Raw genomic sequence first — 22,182 nt, 5'->3', positions numbered from 1 at the left:
GTCCATCTTTAAACAGTCTATGGACTCATCTGTTTGGTTCGGCACCAGATTTCATGGCAAACTAACTATTAGTTGGAGATGTTGATGATGTGATAATTTGATTCTGGACAAAGTTAGTGGAGCGATCCACCAACAGACACTGTAGCCTCGAGGATGATGAGAAAAAAAAATGCTTACAAATGCAAAAAAGTTTCCTGTGTGTCTTCACAGTTTATAAAAGCATCAAAAAGTTATGGAGCGCTCCAGTCGACAGAAGACAAACTGAGCCAATGTGATTCCTCTGGCTCCAAACTGTGGGACATCAGGCATCTGTGAAATAGATCTGTGGTAATGTTCGCTTCAAGTCTACTGGTCTACTGGTGGTGGTGGTGTCTGTGTCTGTGTGTGTCTGTGTGTGTGTGTGTGTGTGTGTGTGTGTGTGTGTGTGTGTGTGTGTGTCTGTTTAGGAAATATTTTTAACGGGGAATTGAATAGTACTTGTGGTTTCAAGCTGTGTCAGCCTCCCCTGCCTTTGGGACAAAGATTACCCACGTGTCAGTTACATCATGCCCAGTGCCTTTAAACAAGTTTTAAGGTTTTAAGGTGTTGGCATATTTCAAATCCACATGACAGAGAAATTAATTTTACTCCGACCAGGAAAGCAGCTTTTGTCAGGTATTACATCATAACAGCTCGCCTTGCAGAATGTGACGCACGTCTTTGCCAGTCTGCTCACTCTCTGAAGGAAGAGCATGCTTCTTCATATGTGGGTTCTTTCGGTCACATGATGTATATTTTCCGTCTCATTCCATTTGTTTCCATCGCTCCGTGACAGATTCACAGAGGCAGGATGCCAGACGGCTTTTAAAATAACTCCCACGTAAGAGCCTTGCAGCGCAAACTTTAGACTGTCCTGCCACGTGCTCTGATTGACTGATTGATTACACACACACACACACACACACACAGTCAAATGCCAGTGGCCATATTGTCGCAGTTTCAGTCCCCTGCTGGATTATTGCTTCATTAAAAGAGAGCCTAGGTTTCCATGGAAACCTACCAGAAAGGGTAAACTGGCGATGTACTCATCTCTCTATGTTGTCTGTACATTTTCAACTTGAACTGAGGTGATACTTATTTTCCCACAAAGCTGTGAAACGTCTGCGTTTTTGAATGTTTCTCAGCATCACTGATACAGTGTCTTTGTATGAACCTCAGATTTCAGTGTTTCTGATATGTAAATGAAGATGATAGAAAATATGTGGCCCGTCTCCTCAGGACAGGAGCCGAGCTCTGTCATCAGTCGGTACATCTGAAGAGTCCCACGCTGGAAGACCTCTGTCAGGATCCAGGCACTGGATCAAAGATGAACTCTCACCTCGTGTTGTTTTCATGTGGTCCACTTTGCAAAGTCAGCTCATTTGTTTCTCAGTGAGCATCAGAGGAGAGCGGTGGTGCACATCATCACACGAAGCTCTTCTTCTTTTTCTTCCTTGTCTGCTTTGACTTCCTCTTCGTCGTTGTTCTCTTTGATGTCATCCTCTCTATCTTCGTCATCGTATTCTTTTTCGTTGTCTTCTACTTGTTCTTCGTCTTCTTCTTTGTCTTCTTTGTCTTCATCTTCTTCATTGTCGCTCTCCTCTTTGACGTCCTCCTCATCATCTTCATCTTTGTCTTCTTTGTCGTCAACTTCTTTTACCTCGACATAACAGAAAACAATTGGAAATTGGAGGTTGTTGGTTTTGTTTTTCTTTCATTTCATAGGTTTTTGTTTTTATGAAAATGGTACATAATATATATCATAAATATAATGATGCATGAGATTGTATTTTGTAAAAATACAACAATTCAACTCAAGTTTAATTTTGTTAAAGAATTTAAAGGACGATATTGTGATTGAAGTTTCTATGGATGAATGATACTAGATGGAGAGAAATAGTTTATTCTGATGATATTTATATAATTTATATTATTTTTGTTAATTTAACATATTGTTTTTATAAGTTGATTCGATATGAAGATACTGAGGTTGAGCGTAGTTTTTGACATGATGGCTAATTTATGTGCCTTATATTTATTTTTATTTATTTTTGTTTTATCCTTTTGTTTTGTTTGTGTATGGTTGTGGGTTTTCTGTTTTGATGATGTGGTTGTTATATTGAGAAATGTTGAAGAAATGACAAAAAACAAGAGAAAAAAATGCCTCATCATCATAATACAGATACATAAAATGACAATGTAGTTCTGCACTCCTGCTGTTCATGTTTAAGTACATCTTATTGGTAATAACTGTACTGTTATTTACTTCGTCAAAATGCAGAGTTTCACTTGCGATGGAGTATTTTTGTTCATCGTGTGGTGGATATGAATTCCTCTTTCACCACAGGTCATTATCTCCAGTGTACTGTGGTTTGTTTGTCCTTTCCAGCAGAGGCACAGTGGATTTGACAGTAGCTTGTAGTTACACAACAAAAAGAACTCACCAACTAAACGGCCCCTGTAACTGAGGGCACGTCTGTGGAGACCCTGATGATGGTGATTATATCAGAAACTGGATTAGTGAGGCTTAGCCAAAACTCATAAGCTCACATGCCGGAGGGACTGCACTGTCCTCCAGAATAATTTGCTTCATATTATTATTATAGAATTCTCATACCTATTCTGCAAACAAGACATTGTAGACTCAGTTATGGTCATCTGTTTCAGTGCAAGTATGTTTGTATATCTGTTCTATTTCCTTCACACACTTAATTTCCCGTCAGGTCAAAGAGGAGCATTTCCAGAGTATTTTTAATTCCTCGCTACAATTCTGCAGAACTAGTATACATGCACGCACAGTGTCAAAGATACAAGCGCCTTGGGCAGCGGGCAGTCAGGCTGGAGCCATCTGGTGCCCGGTGTTCATGCTGAGCGACAGTCAGCTCCACACCTGGGGGACAGTATAGCCTGCAACTGTTGTCGGACCCCCAACTGCCCACCCACCTGCTCCTCACTTCTGAATGTGAGCTTCATGTCATCTCACAGGCCGAGAGACAAAACGCACGCAAGAGAGGAACCCACCCAGAGATGATTAGAGTTTGCACAAGCTGCTTTCAGACGAACACTGAATGTTCCTGAAATTTTCCGAGGTAGCTGTATGTGAGAATGCAAATCTCAGAATCAGTTGCACTGAAAATGTCCAAGTGAGCCCATGTGAGACTAAAGAAGGAAAATATCCAGAAAATTCCCAGTGACTGGGCGTGTTGATGACTTTTCTAACAAGCCGAGGACCGAAAAAAATAGATAATGCAAATATCACGTGATGAAGAAGAGGTCTCAACTTGGAAAGAATTGAGATTTGAAGAGAAGACCGACATCCGTTGGCTAAATATTTTGGACATTTTTCGGTTGCTTCTGACCAATATCCTGCTGCGTTCTTCATATGTTAAAGCACAAAGTAAAACATTGCTTTTTGTTTTCATACAGCTGCCTGAGAGCAGTGAGAGGGAACCACAAAACTTTAAAGTTAAAACAATAATACAAACTACTGAGATATGCACTGTGAAGCTGAGGTAACAACTTCAAGAATGCTTACATGCCCATTTCTTCCTATTCTCTCCTGAAAGTCTTTAAGTTACATTATTTGTTGTGGTGCATTCAAGGACACACTGTCATTGTGACTGTGTGTCACTCAAAAGACAGGTGAACAGAAAATCAAACCCCAGAAGACAGACGTGGAAACTGTGAAAGGAATATTGTGAATTTTATATATGTATATTTACTTTTTTTACTGGATTATTATTTGCAGATGTTGGATGCAGGAGCGTCCTTGGACATCTATCAAAAACAAATGTCTGCAAGACATGGTAGCCTAGGGAAGGACGGGGAGGAAAGACGAAAGAAAGGGAAGTAAAGGATGAAGAAGAGAGGAAAGAAAAGGATGAAAACACAGGCTAGCATACTTTGAAAGATCAGTGATGGAAAAACTGTAAAAGTAGAAGTGATGGGTTTTTTGTGCAATTAACTCAAAAACTCCTCTAAACACTAAAATGACCTAAAACACATCAGGCCCATTTAATGATTATCGCAGATCAGTAACCTCTGACCACCACTAGTTAGTATAAGTGACTGATTTTATAACAGCCAGGAAACAAGTGCTCATGGGATTTTTACTGCTGGAGATGAATTTCAAGTTGCCATGAATGACTCTCTGCTCAAACACAGGCAGCACTCTTACTCAGAGACAGAAGGAGGGAGGGAGGACGAGAGAGAGGGAGGAAGTGACAGCCCTTACAGCATACAGAGAGAGGTAGAGAAAGAGTTTGAGTGGGGAGAGAGCGTGAAGAGGCTGAGTGTGACAGGACCGAATGAGAGGAAGAGGAGGAGGAGGAGGAGGAGGAGGAGGAGGAGGAGGAGGAGGAGGAGGAGGAGGAGGAGGAGTGCAGCAGGGACAAGGGAGGGAGAGTCAGAGAGGGGACGGACCAAGAGAGAGAGCAGAGGGGAGGGCACATCAGCAATGGGGGAAAGTAAACGAGAGAGAAAGTGAGGGAGTCCGTAGAAGAGAGGAGGGAGAGCAGAGGGAGAAGAGGAAGACAGCTCAGCAAGTAAGCTCAGAATCATTCCTCTCTCACAGCAGAAGTGATCCAGGCTGAGAGAGGGAAGTTTAGCTTCAGGAGAAGAAGAAGAGGAAGAAGAAGCAGAAATAGCATTTTTATTTTCTATTTCTGTGCTGTGAAGAAATCCGAAGACTCCCTGGAGAGGAGAGGGAACACGAAGAAGAGCTTCTGCAGCCTCTGAGTGTCCTGCAGGGGAAGATGGATTCAGACTCCGGAGAGCAGAGTGACGGAGACCTGTCTCCAGGTGAGTGTCCACTGAGCCTCAGGACCACGTCAGGATCAGTGTCTGACGAGCTGTGGTGACTAGGCTTTAAGATCAAATATTCTACGATGAAGTGAATCAGTCATCCAGAGGGTCAGTGAGTTCTCTCCTCCGGTTTTCCAGCAGATTTGCAGCCTTTTCCAGGAGTTTCTTTAGGTTGTGGTCTGCACCTTCATCATCTTTTATATTTTCCTCTCACAGATCAAAAAAATGACTCTTTCATGTTCACAAAACCAATAATCACAAAACTTTAAAGCTTTCACACTTTATCCAGTGTCTGTGTATGGCACACAGTGATGCTGGTGACTGGCAGAGCCTGTTTGAGTTGAGCGGATGAGAGATGGTTCAGTCACCACCAGGAACAGACAAGCTCCAACACGTGCGTCCAGTTTGTTCATCAACGCATCCAGAGAGAGAGAGAGTGAGAGTGAGAGTGAGAGAGAGAGAGAGAGAGAGAGAGAGAGAGAGAGAGAGAGAGAGAGAGCACGTCCTGAATGACAACAAATTATTTCCTGCACCCGGGGGAGGATGAAAACCTTTAGATTTTGTAGTTCACTGGGCTTGTTGCCAGAGGGACACATAAACAAACACATGTTAAAGTTTAGTGTCTCTCATTTCACGGTGTTCAAAAAATGCAGACAGTGTGTTTGAACTGTGATCCAGTGAAAAAAAAATCAGGCCGGGAGGTGAAACAGCCAAGAGATAAGTTTGAGTTCAAAGGTCATGAGGGAACTGAGTCTCCGGGAGGTTTTCAGAACACCGTGCAGCGACGCTGGAGGGTTCAAAACTTTTCCTCTTTGCTTTTTCAAATCAACCCTTGTAAATATTCACACCGATGCACTGAAGGAGTTTATATTAGAAAAAACGTGGATTCCTCTAAGACTGCATCCTATCAGGCTTGTGTAGTCGTGTGTCCTTGGATACCATCTGCAGATCTGTTAATAATGGACGTATTTATCACACTGTTCTGTTGATTGATCAGTAAAGTTGATGATGTTATAGCTGTTTGCCCGTTTATTTGACAGCGTAGAGTGTGGCTGATGCTCTGTTGCACTCCGACCATCTGTCCGTCCATCTGCTCCATTGTCTGTCTGTGTTTTGGTCCTTGTTTGATGAGGGAGGAGAGCGTAAATAAGAGTTTTGGAGAAATCCTTGGAGGGCGTTGGATTTAACGTATTATCTGCTGTTATCGGGCACACAGATCAAGGTTATAACATCAACCAGCGCTCCAATAGCATGAAGCCGCAGTTGGTGCATCACGGCCAAGCCGATCTGTTCAGGCAGATGCTTTATCGATTGGATTTCCAGAGACAGGGCCAGAGGTAAATCATGGAAATTTTTTTTTTATTTTTCAACATATATGATCTGCTAAAGCAAAGAAAAGTGGCCAAGTCTTTGTAGTTTAAGAGGAATTAACTCTGGTACGCTTGTCTTTCTGGTCCAAAAGCTATGTTGCACATGTTGAAAAGGAAGGGTGACAGGAGAGGAAAAAGCAGAATGACATTTCTCCCAGTCAAGAGCGAAAGCGAGAGCCTGACTCATTCACTAAATGCACGGTGCTTTGTGGTTGAGCTGCAGCTTCGACTCTTCAGTTCACCATCAGGGGGGAAAAAACTGGAAGGGCTGATTTTTATAAGGTCAAACGTCCCAATGAAACCTGAGCAAACGTATTTTGAAAACAGGCGTATTTTGAAAGGGCTGCTGTACACAAACATAACCCTCATCCCTGAGTGTGTTCATGAGGGATTGATCTCAGCTTTTCATATGTTTTCTGACACAAAACATAAGCAGTGTAAATATCGAGGTGTTCTGTTTCAGGAGGGTGTGAACGTTCCACCGCCTTCTCTGCCCTTTAGCTGTTTAGATAGATAGATAGATAGATAGATGGATGGATAGATATAAGAAATACCATTTAGGCCTTCTAAGAATACACACACATACAGCTCACGTTTTCCCATCATAATCCAGTCATGCACAACAAACTGATTCATCCATGTCTCTTCCTGTGGTGGAGACGAGGACTCATGTATGAGTCAAAGTCAACACACCTGCTCTGCTCAACTATGACTGAAATGCACATAACTGAGACTTTTGCTCACACTGATTCTTCAGGAAGTTTTGTTTCCATATACTCATGGAGTTCTTTTAAGTTGTTTTATTAGTTTGACATTATGTTGGAGGACAGAGAATAATCAGCCCACTCTGGAGTTTTGGCTGATTCATCGTGGTGATGCCTCCCACTATCACACCACAACCAAATCTGCCATCTGCAGATCTATTTCCAGCCATTTGTGTTTACTGCACATTGTCCATAGAAAGCAGAGTTGTTGACAAGAGAAGCGTTTTTTGGCTGTTGTAATAACATGCGGGACATTCATGAGGGCCGTCTATGTGCTTCTATTATAAACAAAATAAAAACTGTTTGATGACACAACTGAAATGTAATATTCAGCAGGTGATCGTCACATAAGCTGATTTCAGACATGCACTCTGGAAAATGTCAGGAAATTCGGGTCTGGACGTTTTTCAGGATTTGTCTTTCACATATGAAGAACACAGCAGGAGATTGTCCGAGTCAGACACGTCTTCATGATGACCTGGTTGATTTCACGTTTCCTTTTCCCTCCTGATGACTGATGAGGATCTAATTCTTTGGGGGTTTTTTTGGTTTAACAAGCTCTTGATCTTTGTATTTCTCATGTATTTTAAAGTTTTTCTTTCTTCTGCCCGAGTCAATGTGTCCGTGTTTCCTGTGAGTTTATGCTTTTTGTCCGGTTGCAAAACAAATTTCCCCTCTGGGACAATGAAGGACAAGTTGAAGAAGTCTTAGTAGAGCATGCAAGACGCAGGACATGATGATAAATTGCGCTGCGGTGAGGATCATGTTTTTGTTTAGAGCATAATGACACTGGCCAAAGGTTTTCGAATCTCTTCTATGTGTATGGCTCCTCCTTCTCATCCTGACATATACCAATTCTTCCAGTTTTGCGTCCGTCCCGTGTGAGAAACGTCGCCAAAATTTTACTCTCACTTTACTCTCTTTGTGAAAAAATGTCCGGAGCAACTGATTTGGACATTTGCCTTCTCACATAGAGCCGCTCTTTTCATTTCAAGAAAATGCAAACAAACTCCACGGTGCTTTTCTCCTTGTCATTTTGCTACTAATCAACATTTCCAAAAACACTTCAAATATCCCTGCTGCACTCGAGCCTGCATGGAGCACCCAGCAATCAGAGGAGAGCCTCTGCCTCATGATTGCCATGTTGGCAGACCGGCCACATGCTTCACACATGAGAGACAGGCAGAGACGGCCAGGTCTGCATATACTGTAACACTCCCATACTCTGACAAACGCACACAGACTGAAGAAATGCCCACACTCCTCTGGCTCATTCCCTTGCTCTTCTCAACACATGCATCTTTCAGTTTTTTTGTTCCTCTTCCTTTAATCTGGCAAACAGATGGAGAGCTCTCATTGCACTACCCCAGTCTGCTATACACACACACACACACACACACACACACACACACCAGGAGCTGGTTCTGGAAAATTGTAACATGAACTGAGAAAAAAAAAACAGAAGTGAAGCTGTAAATGGAAAAGAAGACTCAGGAGAAAAGAGGTTTTTCAGCTGTAGTGAAAGACAAAACCCTAAAACTCTAGATCCACTTCCCTCAGCGTGAGTTCTTTCCCCCTCGTATGCAGATGCATGCGCTGGTACAATCCTGCTGCAGCGCTTCATGGTGTTTGTGGGACATTTGCAGAGACAATTATTTCCCCCCCTTGGCTGAGCCATGACTGAAACATGGAGTCAGACCACAGAGGCATTTTGACAAGGCCTCATAGAGACACAGTCAGGGGGAGGAGATGGCTGTGGTTTCACTGGAGGGCCAGCAGGAGCAAAGAAAATAGTCGCCAGTGGCGTCTGGTGTGAGAGGCAAACTGTGTGGATTGGCGTCAGTGGGCTGTTGAGCGAGTGCAGGTATCGAGAGCTGTGAATGCTGCACAGTGGAGCTGTGACGTAAATTCACAGCATCGCAGAACATTTTTTAAGGGAAGTTGTTTCTTTTTTTAGCTCTCTGCCTCTGCTTTCAATTTGGACTCTGCTGTTCATGCAAGTGTTTTCACCATTAGAGCCCGATGCGCTTGTGGAAATCACTGAAGTCTGGGTTTGTCTTACCCAACGTCCCCTAACAGGACTTTACCGTGCAGATTCTTTACAGTTAAATGGAGACTCTCCCACTTACATATGATCGCAGCAAAAACAGGCAACTAAAAATGAGTATGAGTGGGCGGCAATTATACACAGAGCTTTTCACAACTCTGGCACAACTCAAATAACTGTGCTGATTATTGCAGAGTAAGAATGATACAGGAAAAATTCAGTATAATATATCACAGCAGTGAGTTTAGCAGAATGAAGCTGTTTTTAAAACTGTTTCTGGGAGGTGGAGGTAGAAACTATATTTACTACACAATTTATACAATTATATTTGTAGAAACTCAAATTCAACACACTGGGATGTGTATTAACTCAGGGAAGGATTAGGTTTTGGCTGGTGGTGGAGATATTAACACTGAAAGAAGGAATGCAGTCACTAAAAGTCAGAAACAGCTACACATGTGTCTGTGAGTATTTACGTGAGTGTGTGTGTGTGTGAACCACAGTTATTTCCTGGTCATTAGTTAGTGGTGGGTTGGCAGCCAAGGGAGCAGCAGCACTCTGGCTGTACACCAAAGGGTGTCATGCACAGCCAGGGCCTCCGAGGCCAAAGCTCAAAGTACGTCCAATGTTATCACTACAATCAAAGCGAGCGTTTTAATGGAGGTGGAATTTACAGCTGTATTACTGTCACTCTTTCCTGGATAATCTTTGTCCCACTCAGGTTTAGAATCTACATATTAGAGATCTCTTCTAGGCCTCGGTGAGAGGCTAAAATCTTTCAGTCAGAGACATCTGTCCAACAACCATCGATATATTCGTGCAGGTATGTGTAGGTGCTCGAATGTGGGGCACACACGTACAGGGGGGGGGGGGGGGGGAATAAACTATCTGAGATTATTTGGCTTTTCAATTTTCAAAATTTTACACAAGTTCAATGTGAACACTACTAACATGTGTTTTTCTTGGCAGATACACACAGTGGTATAGAGGGTAGTCAGGGCAGGGGGTGGAGATTCAGCTGAGGTCACTGACAGACTGAGCTTCTCTGTGAGGGATTCGAAGTTTCCCCAGCGCCTCACGTTTACGTAAACTCAGTAAGAGAGGTGAACTAGTAAACAAACCAGGAGGCCAGAGTTACGGGAAAAGCTGGCAAAGCTGGGATATGTGTGTGTGTGTGTGTGTGTGTGTGTGTGTGTGTGTGTGTGTGTGTGTGTGTGTGTGTGTGTGTGTGTGTGTGTGTGTGTGTGTCATTGTAAACGATGCCATGGCATGCTGAGACTTGGCCAAGGTCTGTGAGAGGAGCAACTCACCCAGGGCCGGAAAACATTTACTTCCTCACCACTCTGTAGATCTTGTGAGGACTGGTCAGAGGGGAGGAGATGGTCAAAAAGAGACGTGAGCTTCACGAGTATAATTCAAACACAGAGCTTTTTTAAACACAGCTGCAGATGAGAAGGGAAACAGGCTGAGGAGACGTGGTTTTGATAGTGTGGGTCTGTTTCTGACGTAAAGGAGCAATCAAGATAAAATACAAATACATGATTTCACCTCCTTTCATTGGCACCTCAAACATCCTCCATCCCTCTTTTTTAATGTGTTGACACATCTGCAGAGGTATTGACGAATAGCCGCAGTTTTCCTCCGTGCCAATTCAAAGCATTTTTCACATCCACTTTTTCTTCTTATTCCAGTGCACTTCTATTAATCTGTACTGAATAGTGTGAAATGAAAACGTGCATCTGGCCAGCTCTGCCTAACTCCTCCCTCCTTCTCTCTCTCCCTCCCTGTAAACAGCTTAGTTTCTTTATTTCAGCTGGGAAAGGGGAAGTGTCTGTCTGTCTGTCTGTCTGTCTGTCTGTCTTCCAGGGCAGATAAAGTATGAAAACAGCCCCAATATTTGATCCCCTGATGTTTTTTATAAGGCCTCAGTCTCACAGTCTGTCATTACAGTTCACACACAAACACACCCGCCCACACATTTGCACCAACTTTCTATAAAAAGAGAGCCAGGCTTTTATAATGCAAATCATTCCTTGAGACGGTTCGAATTTTTATTTTTTTAGTTTGCACAGCTGCATTTCCAAGTGATCATACGTCAATCAAACAGCTGTCTTGCATTTCCTTGTAGTTTTTGTCAGTGCAGATTGACCAGAGTCAGCCTGTTGGGAATTGTTGGGTTTCTCTATAAATCTTAACATCTGGACCTTAATATGTTATGATTTGGCGCTTAAAATTGAACTGAATTGAAGAACTTATATTTTAGTTCATTCATATTTTTTTGCCATGGATTTTGTGTAGCACTTTGTGACCTTGTTTAGATAAGTGCTATACAAATAAACGTATTATTATTACTCTTTATTTATCTTACTTATTACACTTAGTGTGTAAAGTATCTATTCCTGTGTGCAAAGATGATTTTAAAGAAACCCCTGACTCTGGCTATCTTTGAGCCATATAAAAGTTTACAGTTTAAACATTATCAGGCAGCAGAAAATATATCCATTATTTATATGAAAATAGATTCAGTATTTTTCCTCCTATAAACCAACATCCACCTAACAGGATTTGTCAGAGTACTTTTCCAGAGAAGCTCCCCTGAGTGCAGAGGCAGAGAGGGGAGACAGCCTGCAGCCAGTTCCCATGCATGCCATGCAGATAACCAGCAAACTGTGGCCTGGCTCTTGATCTAAACAATGGCCAAGCCAAACCGCAGCTGGCAGAGACATTAGCTTTACACCAGAGGAGAGGTCAAAGGGCAGGGATCTCACAGGGCCCTGCGGTCGGCACTGCATCCCAACAGGATGCCCTGTGTGCCACTTCTCACCCTCTGCTAACCAGCCGCCTCCATGCTCCTCAAGATGAGGAGTGACTGTGATTAAAGCCAAGGGCAGAGCTAAAGGTGGAGGTCAAACTCTCTCTGCGTCTTCTCTCTCTCCGTCCTGTTCATCATGACAGGCGATCAAACCGGCAGCACATGAATCCATCAGACATCTCTGTGCTCGCTTGTTCAGCTCCTCAGGGACATGGCCGTTACAACTAAGAGACAAAGACAGAGATGAGGGATGGGGCCTTACATAAAGCTAAAGGTAATCTATTCTTGTGTCCCTCCTGAGGCTCCTAAGTGCTTTTCCCTAGACTGTGAGTCACAGTAGAGACACCTAGACGAGTCCGATCGGATAATCACGCTCAGACATCTGCATTACAGCTACTTTAACACACATAAGTTTGCTGTTACAATGAAACACCTGTAACACGTTTGTTTTGTAATTTACATTAGTATTTAGTTTGACTCAGCATTTGCAAGAAATGCTGAGTCAAACTTTGTTTTGCTGCCAGTGGGGCCAATACACATTTACATATGTGCAGAGGCCAATTTACCAATTCATTTTGGACAGTTTTTGTGAGATAGGGCGATGTTGGAGACTGAACCAACCAAATTAGCTGCTTTTGCTTTTCCTTGATGTGTATTTATGTCCATTATCTTTATCTCTCTCATGAGCGTTTAGTGCCCAACCTCATATAGGTTCAGCCTTTTGGGACAAAAAAATATGTTCCAGCTGAGAAGGGTAACACCTGGACAAAGCATTAATGGCAAAAAACAATCGTAAAAAAAAAAAAAAGCAAATGACATCCATGTGTCTCGTCGTGTGCGTTAGCAGGCTTTAATAAGCCTTGTGGATCTGAGGAGGATAAATGTGTGTTTCCTGTTGTTGCACTTTCTTCCAGTAAAGCACAAGTCAGTCATAACCTGTACGTTCCAGTTTCAGCCAGAGACACATCTACAAAAGGAAATGAACTTTAAACTCTGCAGCCCAACTTCACTCAAATGAAAGTCATTAAGGTATTAAAAGAGTTATTTATTAACCCCAAAGGTCAGAATGCTCCTCTACATCCTGAGCAGCTGTTAATGGCACGGTGAATGACCTCTCTCAGCTACAGATTGCCCTTTGGAAACTGGCTCAGAATCAGATTTTACATGTTATGAATAATGAGCATCAGCGCTCTACACTGTACTGAGTCTCACTCTCCGTCTCTCAGTAGAAACCAAGTCTTTCCCAGTCGTCATCACCCCAAGCAACTTTCAAACGCACACACATCCACCGCCAGGATACTTCTGCAGCATTTCCCCTACATACTGTATGAGGGCCCATCTATAGACACTGTCTGTACTCGACTTACTGAACTACTTAAGTGTCCGTTCTAAACATGCCTGCTTGCAATGGGCTGTTTTCTTGGCCTGTGATGATGCTGCAGCTTTCTGTCTGAAACTGAAAAAATGAGCTGCAGTAATTGAGCCGCGGTGAATAAGAGGAGTTGTTCAGCTGTTTATTCAAAGTTCGGTGAAGCTCGACTCAGTATGCAGAACGACCATCGCAGCAGCACAACTTTTGAACCAATCGTTTGTCCAAATCACACCAAGTTCAGCACTGCACTTTGGGCCCTTAACAATACACATGCCGAGTGTGAGGCCGATAAGATGAACGGTTCTCGAGATACTGTATGTGAACTGCATACAGACAGAGATTTCTGGAATTAGAAGATAGATGATGGGCATGTGTGTGTGTGTAAGTGAAATTAAATTATAAGTCAGAAGTCTGCAGAGTGTGATACTGTAAAATAATTATGTTTCTCCTCCAGCCTCACCAGTCGACCTCTGGTACCATCTGGCACCAGTTCACTATCCTCTCCTCCCCACTATAGCCCACTGGCCTCTGAAGCTTGCTTAGCACAAACCCTGCCGGCTATTAAAAGCCCCTTTACTATTCCTGAATGACCCACGCCATTGTTTTGCTCGAGCCTTGTAAATTCAGCCAGAGAGGGCCGACTCCCTATTGGAAACCAAAGCTGACGAAAAGGCCAGGGCAGAACAAAACAAAAAAGCAGGTCAACCTGTCACTTCTCTTCTCCTGTGCAAAGAGCATTTTCCCTGACATTCTGTAAGTATTGATAAATGGTTGTGTTTGTACACTGCAGAGCTGATGGATGACTGACTGTCCGACTGGAGGCTTTTCAGGGGCCTTGTTGTCACAGCGTGTGCAGAAAGACTTAATCTCTGTTGTATGTGAAATATGAATGTATGCAACTATACTGCAGAACTTAACATTACACAAATGGGATCAGCTGTCCTCCGTACAAAAGATAACATATGAGGACAAAAAAACTGAAAAACAAGTTTTAGCATTTCCAGGCTGCAAAGAATGGCTCGGTCACTGCTCATTTCGGAGAGGCATGGACTGGCCATTCAGTCATCCAACACTTGTATGCCTGTGAATGGAAAATAGATTGCTAAAAGCTTTGTAGAGCTTTATTTCTTTGTCAGTCACCAAAAACACTCATAACCTTTGTGCATGCGGGTCAGCAAACTTTACTGTTTGTCTGTTTGCACTAATAATGTTTAGTAGAAGAAGGTACTGAGCCGTTTCTTTTAATATCCAACCCCACTTGAACGATTGTGTATGAACATTTTCTCTTTTGTGTGATCACATGGAAGCACAAGCGGTGAACACATGTTTGCACTCGTGTCTATCTGACACAAATAACATCCCATGCACCTGTGGAGAGAATGACCTGGATTTGTCTAATACCAAACATGGGCATGTTGTCTATAGCAACCACCAAACAGGGAGGCACTGATAAAGTATTGTGTTTCCTTCCTTGTGTGTGTGTGTGTGTGTGTGTGGATACCTGATTGGTCAGGATCTTAATCCCTGCAAAGGAGTTTAAGATCAACAGCATCATGTTGTTAATGGCTCCAGACGTAAATGACTCTCAGCTCTTCAGGTTCATCATTTCTTTAATTCATCAGATAACTCAGCTCAGTTATTTCCTCACTTTTTATACAGCTTAGTTTTATCTGATTCATTTTTTGTTTGGTTTAATTTAAAATTTTCAACAAATAGAGCTGAAAATGTAATTGTTTACATTGTAACATTGCATTAGACATCACACTATATCTTATTATTTTAACTTTTGATTATTTATTCTGTTTAGTTGAATATGAGTTATTCTATTTCATCATCATGATGAAAGCTATGTCTCCAAGCTTTGTATCTGTAGTTAAGAAGCTAGCGTCTTCTTTGTTCCGTCTGGTTCCGTGATGTGTGTCGCCAGCTCATCCCGCTCTTATTGCTGTTGCCTATAGCAACAGAGTTTAAATTGGACACGATGAGAATGTTGAAATCCCCCTCGGTTTTTTTACGTTTAGTTTATATTTTGCCTTTTGATTGAGTTGAAGCAGGATACTCAACCATCAGACATCTTGTAGCTTGCTGGTGCAATTACCTCTTTGAAAAATAGTTTGTCACCATAGCGCAATGAATCCTGGGACAGGTTGGTCCAGGAAGGATTCACCTTTGTTTCTTGGGAATGAGAGGACCCAATTGTTAGCTGCATTTCAAGCAGCTTTTTAAAATGGGACAGATTCAGCATGTTTTTGTTTTGTATACTTACCAAACTACCAATCTATACTCTCAAGGTGGATTTGTTCTCCAACACAATTCTTCTCCCTCTTCCATGTTTGGTCTCTTTTTCTGTACATCCGATTCGGCCACTCCCTTCATTTAAGAGTCTGTGACTGAAAGGAAAAATGAATCAGGGCCAGATGGACATTTTTTGCAGCGCACCACCTTTAGCAGAGGAGGGATTGGCTGGTCTCCATGTTCCACACTGGATGTATGTTCTGATGCAGCACAGCAGAAACTGTTGACTCAGCGCTCCAAAAACATCAGGCGGAACAAAGAGAGACTGTCTCGTCAACAGCCGCGGCCAGAGAGCAGCAAGCACCTTACTAATCCTGATGTTAAAAGCAAACACCACCAACTCCCAAAACACTCTTATGCAACACTCTTTGATGGGGCTGGTGGAGTCTGGTGGAGAACTCTGCCAGTTTGTTGTCATTATGGAGAGTTCCCACTTCCTTTTGGGAAAACCTCACACTCTCGGACGAGCGACGTAGAGGAAATAATGAGGAGACAGAGGAGGAAGTGTGAGAGCAGGAGAGAGATAAGGAACAGGAGTGACGGGTTTCCTGCCTGACAGCTTCGGCTCAAACTCTTTCTGACACCCGGGGTCATGCATGTCACTCATTTTAGCCCCTGGGTGACATTCTGTGTGTGTGTGTGTGTGTGTGTGTGTGTGTGTGTGTGTGTGTGTGTGTGTGTGTGTGTGTGTGTGTGTGTTTGTGTGTGTGTGTGTGTGAGCTTGGACTTCTCAGAGTCCTATAATCATCTACCCTCACTTATTGTGTGTGCTAATCTCTCACTCACACCTCACGCAGCCCCCGTGTTCATTTTTCACACCGTTTTCGTACACTTCCTTTTTTTGGGGGTTAACCATCTTCATTTTTCCTTCACCACTCAGGGAGACTTGAGACCAGGGTCGAGCGAGTGAGTCGATAGCCACCTGCTGGTTTTCAGAAAGAGGCTCCGGGCTGTGTGGTGGTGGTGGGGGGGGGGGGGCGCTGCAGAAAAATAATGAGTCTAGTTTTAGCTTTGCAGGAAAACAAGAAAAAAATCCAATCGGTTGCTTTAAATCATCACTCTTCTCAGTTCATGTGATAATCCCTCATGTTGGATAAATTGGAGAAAAACGTTTTTAAAAAAGTGACAAGGCCGGCTTTATAGAGCACATTCTGTCACCTTTATCAGTGTGCCAGGGTTTCAGAAATCTATCCAGTTGGGTTTGTGAATATCAGAGAGTCGCTGGAACAAAGAGCTGCTTCAGAGAAACAGGAAATGACAGTGACAAAGAGAGCCTGTTGATGAGAGGCGCAGATCTGCCTAATGAAAACCACTCATGTATCCTGATGCTGCTGTTAAACATCAGGGAACCTTGATATGTATGTTATCAATCCATCACCTCAGGCCTCATAGTTTACATTGGTATATTCAGCAGTGGACAAACTGCAGCCTGCAGGGATGAGTCACTGACTCGTCTCTCCCACACAGTTTGAATGTAGCAGAGCTACGAGTTGCTCATCCTCTGTGGGCTTCTTTAAGTTGGTTCTGGTAACAGTATGTCATGGGATAGATTTGCACAGTGAGCTTTAAGAAATGCGAAATGCATCTTTCCACACAACATAGAACACAGAGTAATAAATATGTTCTGCACCCTCCACCAATGTACTTGTTTTTCAATGTGTATGCATTTATTTACTGTATTGTTCATACAATACAGTAGCTGCAATAAGCAATATTTATTTATACTTTTTTTCATTTCTATGATCAAATGACCACATGTGATGTGACAGGAGTCGTTCATACTGAACACAAAGAATTTAGTCATTAAAAATTATTATTTCTTTCAAGTTTAAAGAATGATTTTCAATCCTCAGTGAAGGTTGTGGTGTTAAACTCTTCTTTTATGGGCAGAGAATATTAAAGCCAATTATGTCTCATACCTCCTCACTGTGCTTGTACCATAAGGAATACCGTTTTATATATTTAGATTGAGGTTTATTTAGCACAGAAAAATAATTACATAGAAAAGATAATAATAATATACAGTGCAGGGGGAGGCACTAAATATAGTTAAAATTAGAGAAAATAATATGATTACCCACCATGAGAGTCAACAAATTAACATATACACATACATTGCCTAACAAAAAATGCAACACTATTATCAATACAAGTGTTGAACATGATGTGGACAAGTGTGCAGATGCATTGAAATACACCCCTCAGTGACACTAAAGTCTATTCAGTGGGTTTTAAGTCAAGTTATTAAACATGGATATTCATTCTTTGCACGTCTGTCTCTGTTTAAACTGCAGGTGTTGAATTAAACACACTTGAAATGTTGATTCAAACACTTTCAGAGTTAAACAATCCTGGTAATGACGTTCTGCAGGTTTGACATCCCCTCACTCATCAACCCACTCACTCCACTTGTGTCTAATATAGCTCCCACCTCACTCCCATGGGGCTGTACAGCAAAGTAATAAAACACAAAACAAATAAAACTGATATTTCTTGTTGTTAGGAAATGACTGTAGACAAAGACATTTCCCTTATTAGTTGTTAAATGTCATGCCGGGCTAATTATACGTGCACGAAATGTCATGTAGCTTCAGACTAACGCATGAAATGTCACTTCTGTATGTTAACATGAAATGCCACGGATTGGGCTTTTGCTAAATTGTTTTGCGACATTCAGGACACACACTCACACAGAGGATGATCTGACAATGGTCTGAATCCCGCATGGTCACATAGCTGTCTGTTTTAATAAAATTATAATGACAACAAAGCAGGTGTTCCTTTTGGGATTTGGGCTCATCTGCGTTTATAAGCCGAGCCCACTGGGCAATCACGCCCCCATACACTCTCTCTCTCTCTCTCTCTCTGTCACCCTTTCTCTCCTGACACACGTGGAGGAGGCTGACAAAGTGCCCAAGGAACACAAGGGAAATGTGAAGCCGCTCTCCTTCAGTCATAATAGGAGATATGTGCTGTGTAATTTGTAGCTGGGTGGCACCTAAATAAAACCCCTCTCCGTCCTCCCACTACTCACATTCACACAGACACATGTCGGCCTGTTGTTCTCCTTCGTGATAGATGGAGGCCGCAGTGGAAGATGGCACAAAAACTGGGATCAATCCCCCCGTTGCACACACTTTCTCCGGTTCTTATCTGTGCACAGATGTTTGATGTTATACAGAGCAGATAGTCATTCCTCCCATAGTCAGCCCGCCACACCACTGCCAGCTCCAGGAAGGACGCCGCCCTGCCGTAGAATGTGGCTGCACCGCGTTTCATCTCCTCTGCAGCTTTCACTCGGTCTCAGTCTGTATTAAGTTACACTTCTAACTATAAACGCCCTCAAATTATAATATTGTTTTAGTCAAACATTTAGTCAGTAGCAGCTCTGTATATAAAGATTTGGATTAGATTATATATATTGGTTCAAACCAAAAGGAGTTTGCATCGATGCTGTGCCCTCATATTTACTGAGATGACATTATATACAGGTAGCAATTTTGTTGCAATACAAAACCGTTGAAGAATAATTAAGAAATCTATGCAGAGGATCAGACTTGTTTTTAGCACACAGAGTTTATGTGAGGACAAAGTAGGCTCAAGGAAGGACTTCATATTATTATTACAACGGGTCAAGACTGTTTCAAAAGGCTATCTGCCCAGCTGTTGCATGTAAACACACACATATTTAAGCTCGGTGCAGTTAAAGTCTAAAATAATGATGTGTACGGATACGTTCTCTGTGTTTTCCCAAACTTTTGTTTGGTTTCAGTCAAACTTTTAACTTGGAATGTCCACAGCACCATGTTTCACAACATCTGTACAGAATCTATACTGAATGATCCTCTTTCAAAAAAGACAAGACAACAAGGTACGCTTTGTGCTCAGCTCCAAACAACAGACTGACATAGTGGAGCGTATAGAGGCTAAAGAGCCAAGTACAGTACTTCCCTCAGGAGTTGATGCACACAAAACAGAGCTAAAGGAGAATGAATACAGGACTTATATTTATCATGCAACACATTCATAGCTCAAAATTGGGGCTTCGGTTGTTTTGTATGTGCTGGACGTGTAAATAAGCAGTTTTCTGGTCATGTTCTCAGCACATCACCTTCATGAGGTGATGGTAAGTCAGTTCCACTGGCTTACTCTGCTGCCCCCAAGTGGCCAAAGCAATTTATTAATACTTAAATCTGCAATCTGCTACTTCAACAAGATCCTTATATCATTGTTTTGTTTGTTTGCTTCTCTGTTCCTTTACTTACAAAGAGGATGAGGTTTCAGAGGCATATATTGGTTTGTCTGCTAGTTAGCAGCATTTATCAACAACTGCAGGGCAGATCACCACGATACCTGGTGGAAGGATTCAGTATGTGTCAGGGAAGGAACATTTAATTTTGGTGAAGATCCAGAACTACGTCTCTGCCGCCAATTTCCCTTGGATATTATATGATTGTGAAGGACAAAATCAGGCACATTTAGAGGACTGATATCTGTGAGAGTGTGCACTTACAGGAGGAGGTTTGTGTTAGTAGGTAATGTGAAGGTCAGGATTGCAGACTAACCTCAAACCTCTCTTTTCTCTCCCCTCAGGACAGGAGAGCTTTAACTCTCGCTCCCTGGCCCTGCAGGCCCAGAAGAAGATCCTGAGTAAGATGGCGACCATGGTGGTGGCCAACATGCTGACAGATGACACAAGCAGCGAGATCTTGGATGAGCTCTACAAGGCCAGCCGGGAGTTCACCAAGAGCAAGAAGGAGGCCCACAAGATCATCAAGGATGTCATCAAGATCGCCCTGAAGATCGGCATCTTGTATCGCAACCACCAGTTCAGCCCCGACGAGCTGGACACGGTGGAGCGCTTCAAAAAGAAGATGAACCAGGCGGCCATGACGGCGGTGTCGTTCTACGAGGTGGAGTACACCTTTGACAGGAATATTCTGTCCGAGCTCCTGCTGGAGTGCAGGGACCTGCTTCACACCCTGGTCGAGCAGCACCTGACGGCACGCTCACATGCACGCATCGATCACGTTTTCAACCATTTTGCCCACGGCGAGTTCCTGGCTGAGCTGTACGGGGATGGAGAGGAGTACAGACTCTCTCTGAGGAAGATCTGCAACGGCATCAACAAACTGCTGGACGAAGGAACGCTTTAACCTCTCACGCCTGACCTCCTCCGCCTCTTGCTATTTTACCTCTTGCTTATTTTCTCTCTGGTCTCTCCCACCTCCTCCCATTTTCTTTTCACTTGCTCACCAGTGACGGCTCACATTCTTCTTTTTGCTCTCGTCTTCCTGCTTCGTCTGCAGCCATTTCCACGAAGCTATACATAACATCCCGACGCTGTGGTGCAATGAGGGGATTTTGTAAGACTGTCTTTGCACTCAGTGGATCACTGCTGCACACTGGGACAACCTGTTTCACCATGTATGCGTTCCAAGTCCTTCTCTTTGTCTGCAAAGGTGTACTGTACCAATGGCCAAAAAACATACATTAGGTATACTGTATATGGAAGATAATTAGTAGTAGTGACCTGTCTGTCTCTCTGTGTATGTGTGTGTGCGTGTGTTTGTATGAGATTCTCTTGAATAATGTGTTTGTACATAAGAATGACTATGACATGGTGTGTGTAGTGTGTATCAATCTTATGTGTCAATCTTCTCTACAAGGGTATAACACTTGACTTTTATTAAAGATTTCTTGTAAACATTATTTTGTAGTTCTTCTGACAGTTACACCTCCACATGAGGTTACATGGAATCCTTCTAATGAATTCCACCAAAGGTTTGTTTCTTCTTGTCTGTCGTCATAACGATCATTTTCTCCCATGACACATGTGAAGATAAACAATGATTTTCCTGCACAGTCATCAGTGATTTTAAGAATCCATTTGCAGCTTCTGTTTACGGGACAGCAGCCACAATGATAGATGAACAGATGGATCAGATCTGGAAAACTGCATTATGTAACTTCCAGGTATAAATATGTCAACTCATGTTTTGAAAAGAGCAGGAAAATCATGTGAGATGTCATTTCTGGTTCATTTGATGCCCTCTGGTCGACTCCACTCCACGGTCCAGGAAAACATTTCTCTGGTGGCTTGGTTTGACTCCAGCTCAATGATTCGGTCCAGTTTTAGGTCTCCTCGCAGAAATACAAAGCAGACAGACCACCCACCCACTCAGCACCCATTTGCTCTCAGTTACTTGCTGTGAGGCAGACTCAGCTGATTCCAGCCTCTTGAATCAGGCGCTCTGGATGGGAGACTGTAAATAAAGATGGACAACACGTCTCCGCTTCTTCTCGCTGTTTAAAAATTTAGCTAAAATATCTTGGATAGCAGGGCCACCATCATGTGCCGATGACGTCATTTGGAGGCCGTTTCTAATAGATTGAAGATGGACGTCGCGTTTCCTCTTCCTCCCACATCTATATCTTATAAATAAATAAATAAAAAATGTATCTTTGGGAAAAGTTATTCAGCGTGTACTTGAGTTTCGCCCACGTCCCATCCAGTAACACATGATCTATACTTCAGCCAGCCACCAGGGGGCAATCGAGGTGATTTGGCATCACTTTTGAGAGCTGTCATTAATTTCTTTTATCAAACACATAATTTATAATGGAGATATGATCTGACCTGAGAACTGTTACTGGAGGAACTGACGGCACGTGCTGGGTTTGGTTGTGATTGGATTTCA

The 22,182-nt window shown here is 42.8% G+C and overlaps 1 protein-coding gene across 1 annotated transcript; it reads left to right on the top strand.

The window, feature by feature from the left end:
- The first annotated feature begins 4,285 nt into the window (after positions 1-4,285).
- tnfaip8l3 (tumor necrosis factor, alpha-induced protein 8-like 3) lies at positions 4,286-21,193 on the top strand. Its single transcript, XM_020079907.2, has 2 exons — positions 4,286-4,818; positions 20,075-21,193. Exons 1-2 carry the CDS (start codon positions 4,773-4,775, stop codon positions 20,635-20,637), a joined length of 609 nt encoding a protein of 202 aa, XP_019935466.1. The 5' UTR covers positions 4,286-4,772; the 3' UTR covers positions 20,638-21,193.
- The last annotated feature ends 989 nt before the right edge of the window (positions 21,194-22,182 follow it).

Source organism: Paralichthys olivaceus, chromosome 1 (genome assembly GCF_024713975.1).
Source record: "Paralichthys olivaceus isolate ysfri-2021 chromosome 1, ASM2471397v2, whole genome shotgun sequence".
Taxonomy (NCBI): Eukaryota; Metazoa; Chordata; class Actinopteri; order Pleuronectiformes; family Paralichthyidae; genus Paralichthys; species Paralichthys olivaceus.
Note: the sequence above shows the minus strand (reverse complement) of the source record. Positions and strands in the feature narration are given on the sequence as shown.

Excerpts from the sequence above, each read along its gene's own strand:
- tnfaip8l3 (XM_020079907.2), top strand. The coding sequence starts at position 4,773 with ATGGATTCAGACTCCGGAGAGCAGAGTGACGGAGACCTGTCTCCAG. Across the intron at positions 4,819-20,074 it reads TGACGGAGACCTGTCTCCAG|GACAGGAGAGCTTTAACTCT; the intron begins GTGAGTGTCCAC and ends CTCTCCCCTCAG.